The 20,896-nt window shown below is 33.8% G+C and overlaps 1 protein-coding gene across 23 annotated transcripts in view; it reads left to right on the top strand.

The window, feature by feature from the left end:
- The window catches only part of celf2.S (CUGBP, Elav-like family member 2 S homeolog), a 282,887-nt gene that overhangs the window by 251,214 nt on the left and 10,777 nt on the right, over positions 1–20,896 (top strand). For 13 of the 23 annotated variants that reach the window (XM_041587455.1, XM_041587456.1, XM_041587457.1 and 10 more), the window contains 2 exons: positions 4,393–4,527; positions 19,300–19,431. In XM_041587455.1, the coding sequence (XP_041443389.1) occupies positions 4,393–4,527; positions 19,300–19,431 (267 nt within the window). 23 annotated transcript variants of the gene reach the window in all.

The raw sequence follows: 20,896 nt of genomic DNA on the forward strand, positions 1-20,896 counted from the left end.
CAACATTGAACCTCATTTTCCAGTTTGCTGCCCAGTTTCCCAACTTAGACAAATCACTCTGCAAAGTGGCAGCATTCTGCATGGAACCTATAGTTCTGCACAATTTAGTATCACCAGCAAAAATAGAAACAGTACTTTTAGTGCCCATCTCCAGGTCATTAATAAACAAGTTGAAAAGCAAGGGACCTAGTACAGAGCCCTGCAGTATTCTACTAACAACACTGGTCCAATTAGAAAATGTTCCATTTACCACCACTCTTTGTAGTCTATCTTTTAGCCAGTTCTCTAACCAGGTACAAATACTATGTTCCAGGCCAACATTCCTTAATTTAGCCAGTAACCTTCTGTGTGGCACTGTATCAAATGCTTTAGCAAAGTCTAAGTAAATCACATCCACTGCCATCCCAGAATCGAGGTCCCTACTTACCTTCTTATAAAAATAAATTAAGTTAGTCTGGTAAGATTTATTATGCATAAAACCATGCTGGCACAAACTCATAGTATTATGATTTGCTATGAAGTCCAGTATCTAATCCTTTATTAACCCTTCAAAAAGCTTTCCTACCACTGACGTCAGACTAACTGGCCTATAGTTTTGAGGCTGAGAATGGGATCCGTTTTTGAATAGCGGCACTACATTAGCAATTCGCCAGTCTCTCTGCACTATGCCAGACCTCAAAGAATCCTGAAAAATTAAGTAATGAGATTTGGAAATCACAGCACAAAGCTCGCTAAGTACCCTGGGATGAATGCCATCTGGCCCCGGACCTTTGTGTATCTTAACATGTTGTAGTCTCTTTTGAATTTCCTCATGTGTGAACCATGCACCATTAGTTATATTACTAGAATTGGGACTATCAAGAAGGAAACCTTCATTAACTGGTTTCTCATTTGTCTAGATAGACAAAATATGTGTTCAGAATCTGCGCTTTTTTTTTTGTTTTCATCAACCAGCTTGAATTGATAGCCTTTCATATCCAAGTTGGGGAAATGGTAGGATATTTTTACTAACTGATTACTTTTGAAACCATTACCTCTCTGCTGTTGCCCAGTAGTATATTCTTCAGCTTGAAAATAAATGTATTTATTGGTCCCTCCCATCCCTGTTTTTGTGTATCCACTGGTAATCAGACAAACACTGACCACAGGAAAAATAGGCATGTTTGACATGCAGTAGAACAGACCATACGGCATAATGAAAGACTATGGGGCGTATCTATTAACACTGACAAGACAAACATCATGAGTGATGTTGCCTATAACAACAAATCAGTAATTAGATTTGAACAGTCACCGACAATTTAGAAAACAAAAGCAAAGATCTGATTTGTTGCTATGGGCAAAATCACCAGTGATATTGATAATTATGCCCCACTATGGGTTCATTCCCTAGAACACAAAAACATAAAATATTTTATTGTGCCCACATATGATTAGCAAACATCTTGTCCAGTCTCTCATTACAATGTATGTTTTGCATGCAACATTTTTAAAATTTGTGTTTGTTGCACACTAGAGCAATAAGAATCCATCATGCAGTAAATATTGAGTGTGTGGTATAAAAGGGAAACCAAGAAAGAGGAGTGAGTAGTGAAAGAGTCTACCCTTAGCACTGTAGCATAATCTATAATACATGGATACATTTATTTTTACAAACCTTTATTCTTGTACAGTATATGAAGGTACAAATAATACAGATAACAAAAAGCTTAAATTCCCATTTTCCTGCAGATCTGTGATATGTAAAACAATTTGTAAATCATTTTAAATCTATCTACGCTGAAATTCACACATTGATTTATATGAAATAGACACCAATAGCAATTCTGAATAAATCTGAATATAGTCACCAATCCAATAGCCATCCAATACCTAAATTGTTTCATCCTTTTTACAGTGTGTATTATTCATTGATACAGAACCAAATAGTAATGCCAGTTAATTTTTATGTTTTTTTAAATGTCAGTTTATCCCATTTTTCATGATGCAGCAAAGCAATTAGCAGAAATGAATCAGATAAAAAGATGCTGAATATATAATTAATAATAATTGACAATAATAATTGACAATTAATCTGGGCCTTGAATATTGAGATATAATTTCTTGGGGAGGGAGGGGGTTGAGAGTAGGCTGTCAACTAATAATATCATTGCAACTGGACTGAGGGATACTCTAGTCACATATTGGATCTTATTTTCACGAGGCTACTTCAACTTCAGCTTCACTACAAAAATGTCTGTGAATGTGCTAATAGGCCTTGTGAGAATGTTTTTATAACCACCCATCTGTCATTTTTTAACAGGCATGATTGGCAAGCACTTGGAACAACTGACATCTGTTCATGCTTATTGATATGTAGATTTATGATAATGACTATGAACAATAAGACACATAATTACCTCAGGTGAATGAAAGATTTTCATGTGTCTATCCTTAAAAAAATTTGACACATCTTGAAACTAATCATGAATAGAAAAGAGAAAAAGAGAAAAAAAAACAAGAATATTTATGCACACTGAGATTTTTGGGTTTTATAAAAAGCACTATAACATGAACCATTTTGTCACTGGAAAGTCAGCCTTTTTGCAAAAATATAAAATCTATGAGGGTGTTCACATTAATGGAGGTGAATCCTGACCAGTTAGAGCAGTAACTGCATCTCTTGTGTTGCAAGAAAATGGCACTGCAATTGCAATCTCATTGTTTGTGTTACAGATCATTTTCATTCATAGATATCAGCTACAACAAAAAAAATTGCAGTTAAACTACTATATATCTCAAACTTAGGCAAACCAATCTTTTGCACTAGCTAAAAATATAGTGTGTATGAGCCTAAGGAGCTGATTTATTATTACAAACAGATAGCCACAAAAAAGCTGGGGATATATATATATATATATATATATATAGTCATATGGTACACCGGCACTCACCCTCACTGGATCAAATCCCGGGTGCTCCTCAAAAGGAAATAGATAAATGTAGTCAGGAGCACTCACGGGTATAGTGATTAAGAAGTATCTTTTTATTAGAGTATTACAAACTCTAATAAAAAGATACTTCTTAATCACTATACCCGAGAGTGCTCCTGACTACATTTATATATATATATATATATATATATTTTTTTTTTTTTTTTTTTAATTTATTTATTTTTTATTATTATTATTGTTTTTTTGTTTTTTTGAGAATGGGAGCAAAAACACACTTGAAGGGAAAAAAAGCAATCTAAACACAAAAAAACACACAATGTTCACATGCTGTTTTTTTAAAGGAATTTTCCTTAGTCTAGTACATCGGATATGTGAAAAAGATCAGTGGTGAAAGAACTATGAGTTGCAATTTCCTTGTAAAATCATAGAAATTATGGGGAAACACATATAAATTCAGGTACCTGGGATATATATAGCATATGTGACTGCTTGACTAAGCTTCTTCACAAGCTCTCTCCATCTGAACTGTCAAGGCAAGGGTGAAAGGCTGCAAATTAGTTGCAAAACCTTTGCATGAAACTATTTGCACTATTTCTTCATTGTTAGTTTTTTGAACAGATGTATTTGTGACTAGCACTGGAAATTTTCTGCATGTGAATTAAATTGTATAACTTTATTTTAATAATGGAGCAGTAAGAAATTACAATATACTATGGCAATGTGATATAAAATATACAACATGTATCTTATATTAATTAAAAATGATCTTATATTAATTAAAAAATGATTATTTAGCAACGTACAAGAATAGTGGTGGTATTTATGAACCAAATATTAGACAAGAGAAGATCATTTTTACCATTGTTGATAGGGATTAGATATTAGTTCTAGGCAAAACATCTGTGAACTTGAGAAGTTTGGCTTATGGTATAGGGATGGGATTCAAATCTGGTGGACATAAAGTTAAGGAGTGGAGTACAAGGTGCAATTTTCGAATGATTTTCCCTACGGATTAACCTGGCCTGTGAAATCGAAATCAGCCTGAATTGCAACTTATTTTCTAATTTCAACTCGTGCTGTGTGGATTACCTATCTTAAGTTGAATGTCGTGGAGGTGAAGGTTAAATTGATATTTGGACTTTTAGTTGCAAATTAAAATTGCTATCATAATCAATAATGTAAATGGATTTGCCTCTGCTGTTGTTGTCATCCTTAATCAAAGGCAAATACAATATGGCTGCTCAATTGTTATTTATTGTTACCATGCATGGATTCTGGATAATTAAATTTTATGTTGTATGCTTATCCCTAATACTTATTGCTTGCTTTAAAGACAACCAATCACTTCCCCTTCACTAGTTTCTTACAGTACCCTGCATGAGAAAGGCATTCTGGAGGAAAAATTACACATAATCACTAAACACTTTGTCGCTCAAGGTTTCTTTTGTCTCTTACACAGGCATGAATGCTTTGCAATTACAGAATTTGGCTACTTTAGCAGCTGCAGCAGCCGCAGCCCAAACCTCAGCAACCACCACAAATGCAAATCCTCTCTCTACAACGACTAGTGCACTGGGAGCACTAACAAGTCCGGGTGAGGCATATTTTCTGTCTCTTGCAAAAAACATTCCTTTTGGATGTTCACCAAAAACAGTTGTGTGGCCATTGCATTATTATTTTAATAGCATGCGTTTGTTCTTCATAAATCCACAGCCTTTTCATTTTTATACTTTTTTTATTTTAATACATAATTTTTCTTTTGTTTAGTAGAATTTTTTTAACTGTCCATATCATAATCTTCCTATTTTGAAGTGACATTAACATTTCCATCTTAGGCTATTTTTTATTTTATTCATTGACATAACTATAATTCACCTTCTATTTTTTCTGTAAACGTTTTTTTCTGCCAGGATTGGAGCTCCTTAACTTTTTTTTTTTTTTAACAGAGCTTAACAGCCAAGAATTGATTTAGAATTAATTATGCAATTTTGATAATTAATGCAGTGTACTGTAAAAAGATATTCAAACCATTAAAGGGAATCATGGAGACCCACTTTAAATAATAGGAGGAGGAATCATTTTGTGATCCAAACTACAAGTTAAGAATCCTTGATAAAAGACATAACAAGACATACTAAGATACTTTTGCATGTTTCTACTAATATTGTCCTATTCTTCTGGAATTCTAATGCCTACGAAACAAGAATTTACTATTAATATACAAAAAAGGGACTATCATCTTAACCCATAAGGGCAGAAATCACACAGTGGAATTTTTCATTGCCTATTCAATGTTACGTTGAAATAAAACTGATGGACTTATTTCGCAAAAATATAATTTGTGAGTTTTTTGACAAATAAACTCACAATTTAAAATAACTTGAGTGTTTTCTTATTAATGAAAAAAACTGAATGTAAAAAACTCAATTGAATACAATCAAGAAAAAAACTTGAATAACTCAAATTTTTCACATTCACATGCTAAAAAAAAACTCTAATTTGTGAGTTTGCAAATTTTAAAACTTGAAAATCTCAAATAAAAAAAATGGCTTGAATTTTGCCTAGTTTTTGAGGATTTTTTTTTTTTAAAATATAGACATTCGAGTTTTTAAAAATCTAAGTTGAAGTTGTGAGTTTTTGTGCAAATAAATTGGAATCCTGGCAAAAATTAAAATTTGAACCTTGATAAATCACCCGTTAATTGTGACTAACTAATTATATATACTTATATCACAGCATGTCTGGGGTGGAGGCCTAAATTTTAGGGGGAAATTGTATATAGCGCATCCTTTCTATTAACAAAACATTATCTGACATTATCTTTACCAGATCAGGTGGATCCAATGAATTCCACTGTGTTAATTCTAAAAGTGAATGAAAGTTTGCATTTTATGCTTCTCCCTAAATTATTGTTATGGGCTTCCCCCCTGAGAGGCCAGATCAGAAAATCAATTTCCAGTCTAGATTGCCAACTGTACTGCTTCAATCTTTTTCATTCAGTCAAAGTTTGTGGCTGCCATCGTCCTTACTTGCACGTCACTTCCCCTCTCCATTTGTCCGAAATTGCGCACCTGCCAATCTGATTCATTTCCTCACCTCATTCAAAAATTAAGAATAGGAGCAGTATGGCACAAACACAGGGCTCAGGGGAGATTGATGTGCACATGCTCTTTGTCAGCTACGAAGAGGAATACAGGTATGGGGCCTGTTATTCAGAATGCTTGGGGCCTAGGGATTTCCAAATAATGGGTCTTTCTGTAGTAATGATCTCCATACCGTACGTCTACTAGAAAATGATGTAAACATCAAATAAACCCAATAGACTGGTTCTGCTTCAAATAAAGATTCATAATATCTTCTTTGGGTCAAGTACAAGGTACTATTTTATTATTACAGAGAAAAAGGAAATCGTTTTCAAACATTTGGATTATTTTGATAAAATTGAGTTTATGGGAAAAGGGCTTTCCATAATTCTGAGCTTTTTGTATAATGGGTTTCCGGATAATGGATCCCATGCCTGAACCGTGATTTTCTAACATGTTGGAAATAATTTTTCTTTAAAGTCAGTATTACACATAAATGTAAAATCGACATGAGGTATGCTGACAGTATGTATATGCACATACATACTTGACTTTAATTTTGTTTTTTGACTTTCATTCTCCTTTAAGACACTGTTGTAATTGTATGGGCAACAAATTGGAGTCAACAAATATGATTAAACTGCTCTCAGATTAGGTAGTTTGGTGGTCAGACTTCCTATGATCAGCCTGTGCATAGCATAACTTCATTTAAAAAATATTTTATTAACTAATATAAAGAGCAGGCAGTAAAGAGCCCACAGTATAACTGTTCCTCTAGTTGGTCACTGTATTTTGTGTTTCAGCTGCCTAGTTACACTAAGATTTTTTAATAGAATCTAAAATATGTTGCCAAAAAATTACCATCTGCTTCAGACTTGCTGAAAATGTTTTGGCTGGGAAAAAATTGTGACATATTATTTGTCACAGAATTAAAATGAAGAAGATAAACTGCCCATTCTAAATCTTGTGGGCCATGATCCTGCTATACCACTCTACATATGCCAGGTATGTGGTCAGACATTTGGCCACCCGAGGGATTTAGTAATTTTTTTTATACAAGCTGATTAACAGTAAATTAATTAAAATTGTCCAACACTGAGTTGGAACTGTGCTTAAATAACCCCTTTTGTTTAAAACTAAAGATATCCCTTTCTCTTTTTACATCAAGTAAATCAGTAAGTTTGTATCCCTGTCCCATCTGCTGAAGAAGCAGTATATATTTTTGTTTTATGGCAAAGCTGCTCCCACAGAATCATTCTTATAGGGAACAAACAGACATTTTGACAGCACAAAAGTTATTGCACTAAATTACATTCTGAAACAAGATGGCAACTGTGAATGATTTTTTAGAATAGAATCAGCCTTGAGACATTAATGCATGGTGCAGGAAGGGCACTAGGAAATGTAAATATTTCCAATAGCATGCTCCTTTCGCCATGTAGTTTAGTGAAATAATATAAAGCCTATAGCTGAGCAGTTTAAATGACAAAAACTGTTGTAATAAACATGGGTACATTAAGATTGAATGATTTAAACAAGAACAGAGATTATATAATATTAATAAATGCAGACATTACATGCTTAAACCCCATAATTAGGTAACTGCATGTAAAATCTGTTTCCGTGACTACATTTTTCCCATCTTCCTAACAAGCTAAGCCTATGCACCTAGAGGGAATGGCACAAATGGCAGTGACTGATTTCAGGTTGTTTTGTCACTTCCCTTAGCCAAAGTTTAGCCAGTGCTGTTTTAAAGTGACTTTTGGATAACAAAGTCGTGCATCCTGAAGATGTAGCTTTACTGGAAATACTATGTTACTTTGGCCTTTGCAGATATGTACAGTATTTCAATTAAAGCAGATACCAAGCATTATGCCATAACTCTTTTTCTATTAAAAAGAAATCTTACAGCTTAACGGTGTCTCTATCACAATAAAAAGCTTGGTGTCAGTATCAGAAAATATTCCTGTAGCTGATTCTAGCAGCCCTGACTATACTGTACCTTTGTTCCTCTGCCTTTTGTATTATCTGTGAATCTACAGTTTGCACATAGGTTCTTTGAAAAGAGTTCAGTTTAATCTACAGCTGTAGCAAACATTTATTTAAAAGGTGGCCATACATTCAATACCAAATGTCATTGTTTTGTGTTGTCTCGCTTGTGATTGGACGGTGTTTGCTTTTCATTCATTTAACAAGAATCTGCTGCCCTACTGATATTTTTAAATAAGATTCTTCTGTTATCAGATCTGAATTTGATCTATTTATTCTATTATTTAAATTATTTGAGTATCTAAAAAGCATATGCAAATATTAGTAATATGACATGGCATTGCCAAAATATTAATTAATGCAGCAATTTGGAGGCAATATTCTTTTAAATGTAAATGTAACTAGGAAGTATATTGTGGGCTCCAACACATTGAAGAAGCATTTGTTATAAAGAGAGCTTTTCAAACTCTCATTTATGCATATAATATTCCTTCTATCTGTACTTTCAAATAATCATCACTGCTGATAAAAAAATGTTTTGAATGTATAAAACAGAAATCCATGGTGCTTTATAAAAAATAAATGATACCTTCACCTTAAAAGTAACTTATAGTATGATAAAGGCAATGTTATTGAGACACTTTGTAATTGGATTTCATTTTTTATTTTTGTTGTTTACTTCAGCTTTTTGTTTGGCAGCTCTCCAGTTTGGAATTTCAGCAGCTTTCTGGATGCTAGGGTTCCATTTACCATAGGAGAGCGTTTGAATAGAAAGCTAAGAAATAGAAAGTAACAATAAAATTGTAGCCTCACGGAGCAAGTTTATTGGATTCCAGGATCAGTAACCCTCATTTAAAAGCTGGAAAGAGGCAAAAGATGAAGGCAAATTGTTCAAAAACTAGAAAAAAATGAAGACCAGTTGTAAAGTTGCCTTTAATGGATAAAATAGTAATAATCATGCTCTGTGCAAATTACAGATGAGTTACAGTTACAATACTCTTAACTGAAAATGTCAATTGCCTTGACATCAATGTTTCGTGTGTTTTTTCCAGCACAAAAATGTTTTTATCTGGCAAAACGGAATGCATGGCAAATTCTAGTGGAGATTCACAAAAAAATGTTCCCACTAGCAAAAATGTCACCACTCATCCATTCCAGGTGAAAAAAATTGCATGGGGATAGGATACACTGAATGGGATGTTCAACGTTTACTCATCCAATCACCATTGAACTTTACACTTACCCTGGCGATTCAGAGCACAAGGAAGATGCAGGCACCAGAGCTTCCTCCCACCTTCCCTTCTGCAGCTCACCAACAGCATGGACAGCCCCCCCCCTTCCTTAAACTCCTTAAACCCTATCATTTCTGAAAGCATGGAGTGAGCTGCTATAAGCTGGTTATTTTTGTGCTCCTCGTATTAGTGACTGATCAGATGCAATGAACCCTATGTACTGAAAGAGCAAAGTTCAGTGTCATGCGATATTTTATTTCTTTTTCTACAGCATAACAAATATTTGGCATATACAGTAGCTATGGACACCACAGGTGATATAAGCGGTCCAATGAAATCTACCATTAAACAGCAGCATGTATTTGAAAGCCTTATATTTAATATACATTATTATATAAATCTATATTGTACAGTACAGTTTATGTAAACTACAGGGGAGGATCCATTATAGATCTGTCTGGGGAATCCAGAAGGACTTCCAACAGTTCAGTCTATCACAATCAGGAAAGTGATAACTAATTTATTGGAGCGTATAGTTGTGCCAATTAATTCACATGTTCAAGCAGTCATACACATTCCTTTTTAGTGGGTGTCAGTTCTTGGCACTGAATACTAGCACCTTCCAGAATTGACAACCCATGGTGCCAATTACAGGGTTTAAGGAACATGTATTTAGTGCACTGGAATCTAATAGATCTAACAATGATCTAAGTTACAGAGTTCATAAATTAACCCCGTTAGTTTTGCATCATATTATTATATGTGTTAATAGCTTTCTAGAAAGTGATGGCTAGAATCTAGTATGTGGTGGTCATGGCACACTAAAGATTTTGATAGAACATATGATAAAGTACACAGAGGAGTCCAGCTGTGGCTGAAGGACACAGTCCAGAGAGTTGTGATTAATGGGACAATGTTGTAGTACTGGCTCTGTCCTTTGTTTCAACATTATTCACAAGTGACCTTGGAATTGGCAATGAAAGCTGCATCCCACTGTTTGCCAATGCCACAAGATTCTGCTAAATATTAAGTTCAGTGCAGAATATTTCAGTTCTTCAGGGACATTAATACAAAATTAATGGAGGGCTTGGCAGTAATTGTCAGAAGAAAGGAAAGTATATGTATAGAAGGATGACATATACAGTATACCTGGGTGCCATGCACTAAAACATATTGGAAAGGTTAGATTTCATGCTTGCAGTGTGACCATATGCTATGTCAGCATTGTCCAAATATCCTGAAGGGTCCAAAAACTAGGGTAATGTGGGGTAAGCTTCTGATATCCATATCCACAGTCTTTAAGGTTGCCTGTTTATTGTCACAGCCAAGAGACAACTTACCCCAAGAATGTAAGATGTAAGACTAACACACCAATAATACCAACCAACAATAGTATATAGTAGTGCTATCAGGGAGAACTGCAATGGTGAAACCATACTTATTTACTAAAGCAGACCATATTAGAGCCAGTGGCACCTTTGCACAAAAGAATAAAATTCAGCTTTTAGCTAAATACAGTATATTCTGTATAATTTTATCTAAGGGATCATTTATTGACAGTAATAACTAAATCAATCTGGCAACTTTAGTTAAAATACTTCAGTGTTAAAGGAACAGTAATGTCAAAAAATAAAAGTGTTTTAAAGTAATGAAAATATCATGTCTGTTGCCCTGCACTGGTAAAACTGCTCTGTTTGCTTAGGAAACACTACTATTGTTTATATAAATTAGCTGCTGTGTAGCAATGGGGGCAGCCATTCAAAGGAGAAAAGGCTCAGATTACACAGCAGGTAGCAGATAAACTCTGTCTGTCTAATGGTGTTATCTGTTATCCATTAGTTAACCTGTGCCATATAGCCGTTTTTCAATTTCCGCCATTGCTACACAGCAGCTTGTTTATATGAACTATAGTAGTGTTTCTGTAGTAAACAGATCAGTTTTACTAGTGCAGGGCAACAGTAAATGATATTTTCATTACTTTAAAACACTTTCATTTTTTGGTGTTACTGTTCCTTTAAATTCCAATAGGGTCAAGCTGGGATTCAGAAAGAATATGGCTTTTATTTTAAGCAGCTATTATTTCAAAGCTTTCATACTAACCTGCATAAAAGGCCATATTTTTGGGATGGTCCTGGAGTGATCTAAAAATAGGTTGTCTTTCAAGGCACAACACTAGTGTTGTTTTTTTTTTGTGTTTGTTTTTTTATACAATAAGGAGCATTGCTAGTTGAAGAAACTCCTATCTGAAAGAGAAGAGGCTTATTGCTTAGCAGCTAGTAAATATTATGGATAAAACATTTTGCTGTGCAGACACTAATCCATTTTTACATTCAAAAGGGTTTGACAATTTTAATGATACAGAAGTATAAAACTGAAGCAGATTCATGTTATACAATGTGCATATTTTAATGAGAAAGCATCACAAAGGAGTAGATGCAGTACTGCACAATTGGGAAAGTGAACTCAAGATATATATAATGCCTGTTTACTTTGTACTTTCAACCAGAAATAAAGAGTGAGAGTTTTTTCACTACTCTACTAAATCTATTTACTATTAAAGTAGAGTATAACAAATATGTAGCCAAAAAGGCTTTCCTTTTAATGGTGCATACTGTTATTATTTTATCTATTTGCTGTAGGGTTTGCCATCCTTTGCTTACCAGAGTACAGGTATGGGATCACTTATGAGGAAACTCATTATAAAAAAAGTTCAAAATTACAGGAAAATTCATCCCCCATGGATTAAGCAAATAATTCCAATTAAAAAATTATATTTTCTTTTATACTTTTTCTGTGTATTAATAAAACAACAACTTGTACATGATCCTGACCAAGTTACACAAATCCATATTGGTGTTAAAACATATATATTGGGTTTATTTCATGTGTAAATGTTTTAATATACTTATAGTATAGTGATCTAAATTATTGAAAGACCCTTAATTTGGGAAACGGTAGTAAAATACCTGTACATATAAATATTCAGTAGCTTCGATCCCTAAATATAAATATACACTTTCCAGAATCAATTACACTTAAAAACATATGTAATTTAGTGTGGTTTCAGAGCAAAATTACATTACCTTTAAACATTATAGTCATTTTTTTGATTGCACACACAAAACACACAAGTCTCATAATATTAATGGCAACCATTGAATTAAAAAGTTAAAGTAGAGCAAACAAAACCAATTAATTTTAACATGAATTAAAGTTGAACCTCAGTTATGGCAGAAATAACCCAACACCATTAAGTGGGTTCTAATAATCAAATAGGATTCTAAAATAAGTAATACGTCATAATAACAGTTGAGATTGCCATACCAATTCAGTAGAGAGAAGAATCTTCCCTCTATATTATACAATTTAGTTGAAATTTGTAATGGAAAAACAGTCTCATTCTGCAATTGAATAAGAACAGCCTCCCTGGGGTCTTAATCAAATCTATGGACCACTTAATATATCAAGTGGTCCATAGATATATTCTGCTTGATATACCACTTTGGTGTAATGCGATTAAAGGTTCATAACTGTACAACAAAACTCTTACAGTGACAAAACACAATTTATACTTAAATAAAACACGAGTGTTTTAATATTTTTTAACTGTTGCACATAACTATATAGCGTAATTCAGCATATGAATAGTAGTGTGAAGTCTAAATTATTTTTTTTTCTCTTTTAGGGCTGTGAGTGCATTTATTTTGATAAGGCATATTTTAGGAAAATAACTATAATGGTATTGGGGTTATTTGTTGTAACAGTTGAAGCCTTTAGCTTATGTGCAAGTTTTGTATTTTATTGTAATTATTAGTTCTTTCACAACTGCTACACATCTTTTTTCTGCTGCTCACAAAAAAGTTGCTAAATGTAAGTCCCGATCTTGCACCAATCTTATGCTAGTCACATCTACCTCCTCATTAACATGTATTGTAGACATTGTAAAAATGCTTTTTCATTCTCTTCTTGCTTCACCTCCTAAATCATCCACTTCACTCTGTCTCCTACAGCAAGAAATCCTAAAAAGACACATTAAAACGAGGAGGTGGGCTTAACACAAAATAATAAGACCTCGTGGGATAAGAAACACTTGGCAATTGCTGTGCCGATAGGTTGTGATTATCTAATAACAATGATGCTTCTGTCATCAGTTAATGATACTATTTGATTTTACGTGAATTTAGAGTAAGCCCTTGGTTTAGACTAGAAGTACATTTCCATATACTGAAACTCATTCATTTGCTATGCTATGCTTAACTACTGAGCATGTAATATATAAGGAAATGTCTTGCCTTTAATAAACAATACGCTAAAATTATTCCAAATCAAAAACCTAAATCTATAATAAAACTATAATGGGAGTTTCACAATTTTCTAATATGGTATTTATTAACTAAACAAACCCATGAATTAGTTATTTTGGTTTAATTTTTTTTTCCTATCTAGGACTTGCCCTTTACAGCTATTGAACTCACAGGCGGTTCTCTTAAGCTTGCTCAAAACTCTTTCCACAAGCAACTACCCACTTCCTGCTTCCTGAGTGCTCACCTGCCAGGTGGTTACTCAATAATTACATCTCTTGTAATGGCCTCTACAGCCTGATTAAACACAACTTCTGTTATTCTCTTCATCTGTTGTGTCTCATAGAGCATTCTGGGAAAGACATACCTACCCTCTTTAGATTTACAACCACACAAAGGGAAGATATACCGTAGTTGTGGAGTTTTCCTGTGGAGAGCTATAGTCAAGTTTTCTTTCACTCTTTATGTAATGAGAAAAAATATGAAAGACCAAAATAGCTGATTGTCATTTATTTATATAGCACCAGCAGTGATTTATATTAATTCATAATGAACAAGTTTCTTACATTAATTTAACAAACAGGAGTGAATGTCAAGAGTAGAGCAAAGGTTGTATGAAGGAGAGCATTTTGATTAGATCAGAGCAGAGAAATAGGAAAGGTTGCAAAGGAATGTGAGTGTTTATGATGTAAATTTGATTAAAGAGCAGATTGGGAACTAGTAAAGAGATATGCATAGGCCAGTGACTAATGTGTAGTGATGAGATAAATGAGTAGCATTTAGAACAGACTCGAGTTGTAACAGACTCTATGCTTTCATTTTCTAACTTGTAGTAGGATGATCAGGCAGTTTTCAGATTTCTATGAGTAACAGCCCTGATTCAATATAGCAGATATACCTTTTTAATAAATCAGCCACTTTCTACTATAACTGCATTTGAAAAATGTTTCCTTAGAGTACATTTGAGAGGTCTCTAGTCTAGTTCTTCCTACTGATATCCAATTTTGTTTCCATGGTTAACTTAAATATGTATTTTTTTAGACTTTGTTGAACATACTGATCCGGACTGACCATGATGTAAAAGATAACTGAAAATGATTATGTTAAAAAAAGAGTTGAATTATATTTCAGTATCATTTATTGTTGCCATTTCACTTCTTTCTATTTTACTTGCGTTATAAGATATTTTTCTCTGGGTATCAGAAAAAAGCCCTTAGGCAATGGTTTTAACAGTATGTTATGTTTTGGGCTTCTGTACCAGCCCAAGACAAGACAGTCCTTTAGCAGATAGCTTTCCATCTTCTTTTTTGCTTAGGGACCAACTCACAATATACAGTACACATAGAATATAAATGTCACAATATAAGGCTGATAAGTAATTAATACAGATAATTACTACATTGCAGCACAGAAACCAGTGCAACTACTGTAGCATCATAATTTATTAATCAGCCTTGTAGCAACAGCTTATATTACAGGCCAACCTCATTTTCTGCTTGATAATTTGCAACAACCCCTAAGCTTAGCTTCTCAACAGCTGCTCAGAGCCCACTGAGCACGTGAGTGTCACAGACATTTTCCAAGATGGTGACCCCTGTGACAAGTTTGAAATCCTGGATCATTGCTGCTATTGAGATGTTGAATCAATAAGCTGGTGCAACAAGTTCAGTATATAAAATATGGTATTTGTATCCATATTCATTTTTAAATTTTACTTCATTAACCTACTTTGTTCTAATGATACCTTCACTAGCTATTTCCTTTCCAATTTTATCTTACTCTTTCTTTATATCTGCAATATCCAATATTTTTCCCCTTTGTCCTTGATCTTTTCCCTTGTTTAGAACACATCTAATTTTTTCCTCTTTCTTTTTTCCTTTGCATCGCTGTTAATATGTCATATTTGTTCCAACAGACTGCAATTAAATGTATTGTTTTAGTGAATGTTTACTGCAGGATGTAAGTAAACACAATTAAGACATAGTACTCTCCACATTCTTTCGATTTTTGGAGCGAATTACTGTACTCATTCACCCTCATAGGGTTTAGGTGCAAAGTAGGAAATACATATGAAGAACACAATGTAATGTGTTTTGTTACCGCAAAAATGTAGCACGCAGTGGAAAGTACATCTGGCAGCAGTAGCATTTGATTAGTATTTTATTTTGCAGCCTTAAAGGAACAGGAACGTCAAAAAATAAAAGTGTTTTAAAGTAATTAAAATATAATGTACTGTTGCCCTGCACTGGTAAAACTGCTGTGTTTGCTTCAGAAACACTTCTATTGTTTATATAAATAAGCTGCTGTGTAGCAATGTTGGCAGCCATTCAAAGGAGAAAAGGCTCAGGTTACACATCAGATAGCAAATAAGCTCTGTCTGTCTAATGGTGTTATCTGTTATCCATTAGTTATCCTGTGCCATTTAGCCGTTTTTCAATTTCCACCATTGCTCCCCAGCAGCTTCTTTATATGAACTATAGTAGTGTTTCTGAAGCAAACAGATCAGTTTTACCTGTGCAGGGCAACAGTACATGATATTTTCATTACTTAAAAACACTTACATTTTTTGGTGTTACTGTTCCTTTAAGGATTTTGTAGGTGAAAGTCGATCATTGTAATAAAAATCTCTAAAAAAAATTTAAAGCAATGGTTATCTGCCAAATTTAGCTTTGGAATGTCATGACAAGTCTCAAGACAAAAGTAGTGGTCCCCAAGCTTTTAAATATAAAAATATAAGCATTAAAAAACTTGCCTTCAAGTCAGAAATCCAAAATTTCTTTAGGGACACTGGGAGCAGTTGAGCTCATGTTTAGCAACATATTGCTCAAAAGGCACTGGATGGGGATTGTTGCTTGACAATATTAAATGCATTATCATCAAGACACTATGGAGAAAATTTACTAAAGGGGGGATCGGCTAATGCTGGTAAAAATTTGCCAGCGTGATGTAATTTTGGCACTACGGTAGCTGGCATAATTTTGCTGGCGTTCGGTACCCTGTGCGCAACTTCGGATCTTCGTGAATAAGCATTGTCCAGGCCAATTTTCACCTGGCGAAGTGTTGCGATGTGCGCGAAGCCAGCACTGGCGAATTTTCACTGTTAGTGAATTTGCCCCCGAGACGGTTGTTCTCATTCTTAACCCCCTTTCTTTTTATTTACTGCTTGGAAAATGCCTTATTATGTTTTCAGGGGTACTGTTGAGCTCCGGGAGAATGAATCTCCAAGTGCTGCTATACAATCAGAGTGCACAGTTTCATTAGGCTCAAAATCTGTCTGTGAGCATAAGATTTTTTTTATAACATTTACATATATATTCCATAATTAAAAATACAGTATGTAGACCATAACCAAACCATATGATTGACTTTAGAGGAAATATGTACTGTACACCATGTCTCTTGCCTGACAAACCTGCTTTCTGCCATTGTCTTTAATTACCTGAAGGTCTCTACAGTGATTTCGCAAAGTAGTTTGCAAAAGTTATTACAAAGTCATTACACTTTTTTAATTCCCATTGAATTTCCATTTCAATGCCAATTTCCAGAAGCCTGACCTGGGATGTCAGACAAGAAGACTTACTGGCCACAAAAATGCACCATCTGTTTTAGTGATGTCTACATAAAGCAGACTTTAGTTTGAGCCATATTATTCAATTCACCCTGTATCATCACATTTTTCCTGGTACCTGCATTTTAGCAGGATAATTAGGGGAATAAAAATAGTAATTATTGTGTCTGCAATTTCCAACATCTTTAGTAACTACTGTTAATGCATTTTGGTTGCCTCTTGTATCAGTGTAATATATGAATGTTAAATAAATGACCAAGCGAAATCGATAGCAGCACACATTTGAAGGATGGCAGAAATGATAAATAACATTGATTTAGTTGTCAAATTATAATCTTGCTCCACATGAAAATAAACATCTGAGAAACAAATATTTCATTACAGTTTTATTACACTGGAAGCATTAATGGATACACTGATTAAACAGCTATGAATAAACACAGAGATCCTTAGTGGCCAAAGTTTATATAAAACATGAGCAAACCCAACTGTGGTTTTACTGAAATATGCTAGGAGGCAAATTCATAGTAGCTACATATCAATATGGTAATTTACGCTTTAGCTGGTATATTGGGAGCTCTGTAAAAAATACAATTCATAAGTTGTACATTTATCCAATGGGAGTTTGTCACTGGTACAAGTAAACAATAAATATGAAATAAAGGCCCACCAAGATAAGCTTTACAGCATTGTCATTAAAGGAACCGTTCAGTGTAAAAATAAAAACAGGGTAAATAGATAGGCTGTGCAAAAAAAAATGTTTCTAATATAGTTAGTTAGCCAAAAATGTAATGTATAAAGGCTAGAGTGACTGGATGTCTACCATAGTTATGACTCACACAGCCCCCGCTAGTCACTGATTGGTTACTGCCTGGTAACCAATTAGTGGAACCCAAGAGAGCTGCAAAGCAGAAAATAGTCTTAGAAAAAAGTTAATGGCATTAACAATGCCACGAAGCAAACCTACTTAGCAAAATGATTTACTATAAAATACATTGCAGCTAAAGATAACACTATTTTAAAAGAAATTACTTTAGCCTTAAGTGTCCAATAATGATGCATTGTTAAAGTGAGATTCCAAGGACAATGTTTTGGTGTGTTTCATTTCTTCCTAAAGAAAAAGACAACCCCATTGGGGTTTTCTTGTAAGCATTCATAAAGCTATTGCTGAAGTTATTGCTGAACAATTAAGAATTGTTTGATTAAATTGGGCTTTGTGAGATGTGTAATTTCCATATTTCAGAACTTCCTGGGAAATGGGTTCTCACTACTTAGATAATAGATGCTATGCATGAAGTGATGTTTTTGAGTAAGGCCTGGCTGTTGACTATGATTGACATCTAAAGCCTTGGTGTATAAAGAGGACCCCTGGTTTAATATATATAGGAAGTATCCTTTCAATGAAGTTATTTTTAAGCTGACTATGGAAAATTTAGTGGATTTTTAGATACACTAAATATAAAAGAAAAAAACATTTGTGAAAAAAAGAAAACGACCTGGGATTAAGGTGAAAATCCTCCTTTCTTTATCCTTGGAAGACGGGGAAAGGACTATTAATACATTTCTTTTACAATGCTTGAAGGGCAAGGAAAGGATAAGAACTTGGAAGATGAAACAAGTGTTTGGCTCTCGCTTCATATTCTCTGTGAACAGTACCTCTGGCTTTATGTTGTCAGAAGGGAGCCCTGCTTTATTATGATATTACATTTTTTTCTGCTGTGCAAGCGCCATTCTTTCAGAGATTCTCATTTCAGTTTGTTCAGATGTTTTCTGGGTTTGATTCTATGTACAATATGCTTTGTACAATGAATCCTGGGCTGGATTACAAATACCTCTGGCAGTGCCTGGCTTCACACATCTGCTGCCTGAAAAATTGGGAAAATATTGCTTTAGTTTAGAGACTAACTGCATAAAATACAAATACAATATAGAAACTGGCAGTAATGTGTAGTACTTCAAGTCTCTTGATTATGTTGATGTCATAAAATTCAATTTATCTTTTTGTGAATTTATTCACCATTCTTAAAATGCATTGAATTTAATCTGTGTTTTTACATTACCAATATATCACAAATAAACCACCTGTATAAGCATGCCTATAAAGCACAATGTGTCAGCATAGCATGCCTGTTTGTGACAGTATTGTATTAGCTCATGTAAATTAACCTTTCATGATTTGTTCTTGTGTTTTAGTGGCTGCATCAACTGCTAACTCTTCAGCTGGAGCTGCCATGAATTCTTTGACATCTCTGGGCACGTTACAGGGTCTGGCTGGGGCTACTGTTGGACTGAATAATATTAATGCACTAGCAGGTACCGTAAACAGTGAGTATTTAGTGCTGTGGTGGGTAGCATTTTCCAACAATATTCAAAAGACAAAAGAGCAGGGAAATCAAATCTAGGTACTGTTATTGTTCAGTTGTTCCCATATGAGGGTTACCAGCAGCCATCTTTAATAAGGAACATCTTAAAGATATACCAACACAGTTTTTTAGTAGTGAAATCTCAAGGAACATATTCAATTTCTAGTTGACTTACTAAGGAGTGCTTTACAAACTTCTGCAAATACAGTGGACAGCAACCTTACAGTAATCCAAAATGACACAGGATATTGAGTTGTGTGCATGGCAATTTATTTAATAATTTATTTGATAAGTTTATACAACTACAGCCCCTAAGCACCCTAATATATAGTACATTTCAAAAATGTGTTGAAAGTGATTTGTGTATCGATGGATCTGTATGAATGCTTGGAACTCTGTGAAGCCCATTTAATGACATATCTCAAATCTGTCCCTTATTAACTATGGCTGTTGGCAACATCGGCAACCCTACTAAGAATATTAGTTTGTATTTAATTAATTAGTCAATGAGTCCAGTTAAGAGACCATATAGAGGACCCTATTTATAAAAAGCAGTGTCAGTACATGTACATTGTTACATGTTACATTTAAACATGGTTAAACCAATTTTCTTCTATATGCAAAGCAAAATATAGATTGTGATATTGAAGACAATCACAGCCCAGTGGAGAATATTATTAACTGCTATCTTTAATTTTATATAGGCATAATGCAGTGTAGTACAAAGTAAATAGTCATAGTAAATCAAAGTAATTGTGCTTGCAAAAATGTATGAAGAAAAATTACAAATTTCAACTAAATACATCACCAATGCAGCAGAAATCAGAAACAAAGCATATTAAAAAGTGTAAAGTAGGTAGCCCTGTTTTATTAAATGAAAAGGAAAGATGACACAATTAACCATTTTACATTACTAATCCTAAAAATATAACACAAAGAAACGTAACCAGGTCATGAACATTCATTATGTTCTGTCTCAGATATTCCCTCTGACATAACTTTGCTAGACATTTATTTCCAAAACAGTTCCAAAACCAATGTTCTCTTATCAGAGCTAACAAATAATATATATATATATATATATATATATATATATATATATATATATATATATATATATATATATATATATATATATACACAAACACAAATTAGCATTATTATAATGTACTAAATTGTTGAAGAACAACAGAAGAAAAGGTAATATGACCTAATATGACCTAACTCTAAAGTATAGAATAGACTTTTGAATGAATCTACCAATGCAGTCTATTCTATCCTGTAGAGTTAGGTCATATTACATTCTCAAATTTCATTCCATGGTTTATTTAAGACTTGACTCCTTTACAATGGTTTTCACATTTTTAATTAAGTACATATTTTATGAGAATTATGAGCTAGCTCTTATAAAGATACTGCAAGAGCAA

This window comes from Xenopus laevis, chromosome 3S, assembly GCF_017654675.1.
Source record: "Xenopus laevis strain J_2021 chromosome 3S, Xenopus_laevis_v10.1, whole genome shotgun sequence".
NCBI lineage: Eukaryota > Metazoa > Chordata > Amphibia > Anura > Pipidae > Xenopus > Xenopus laevis.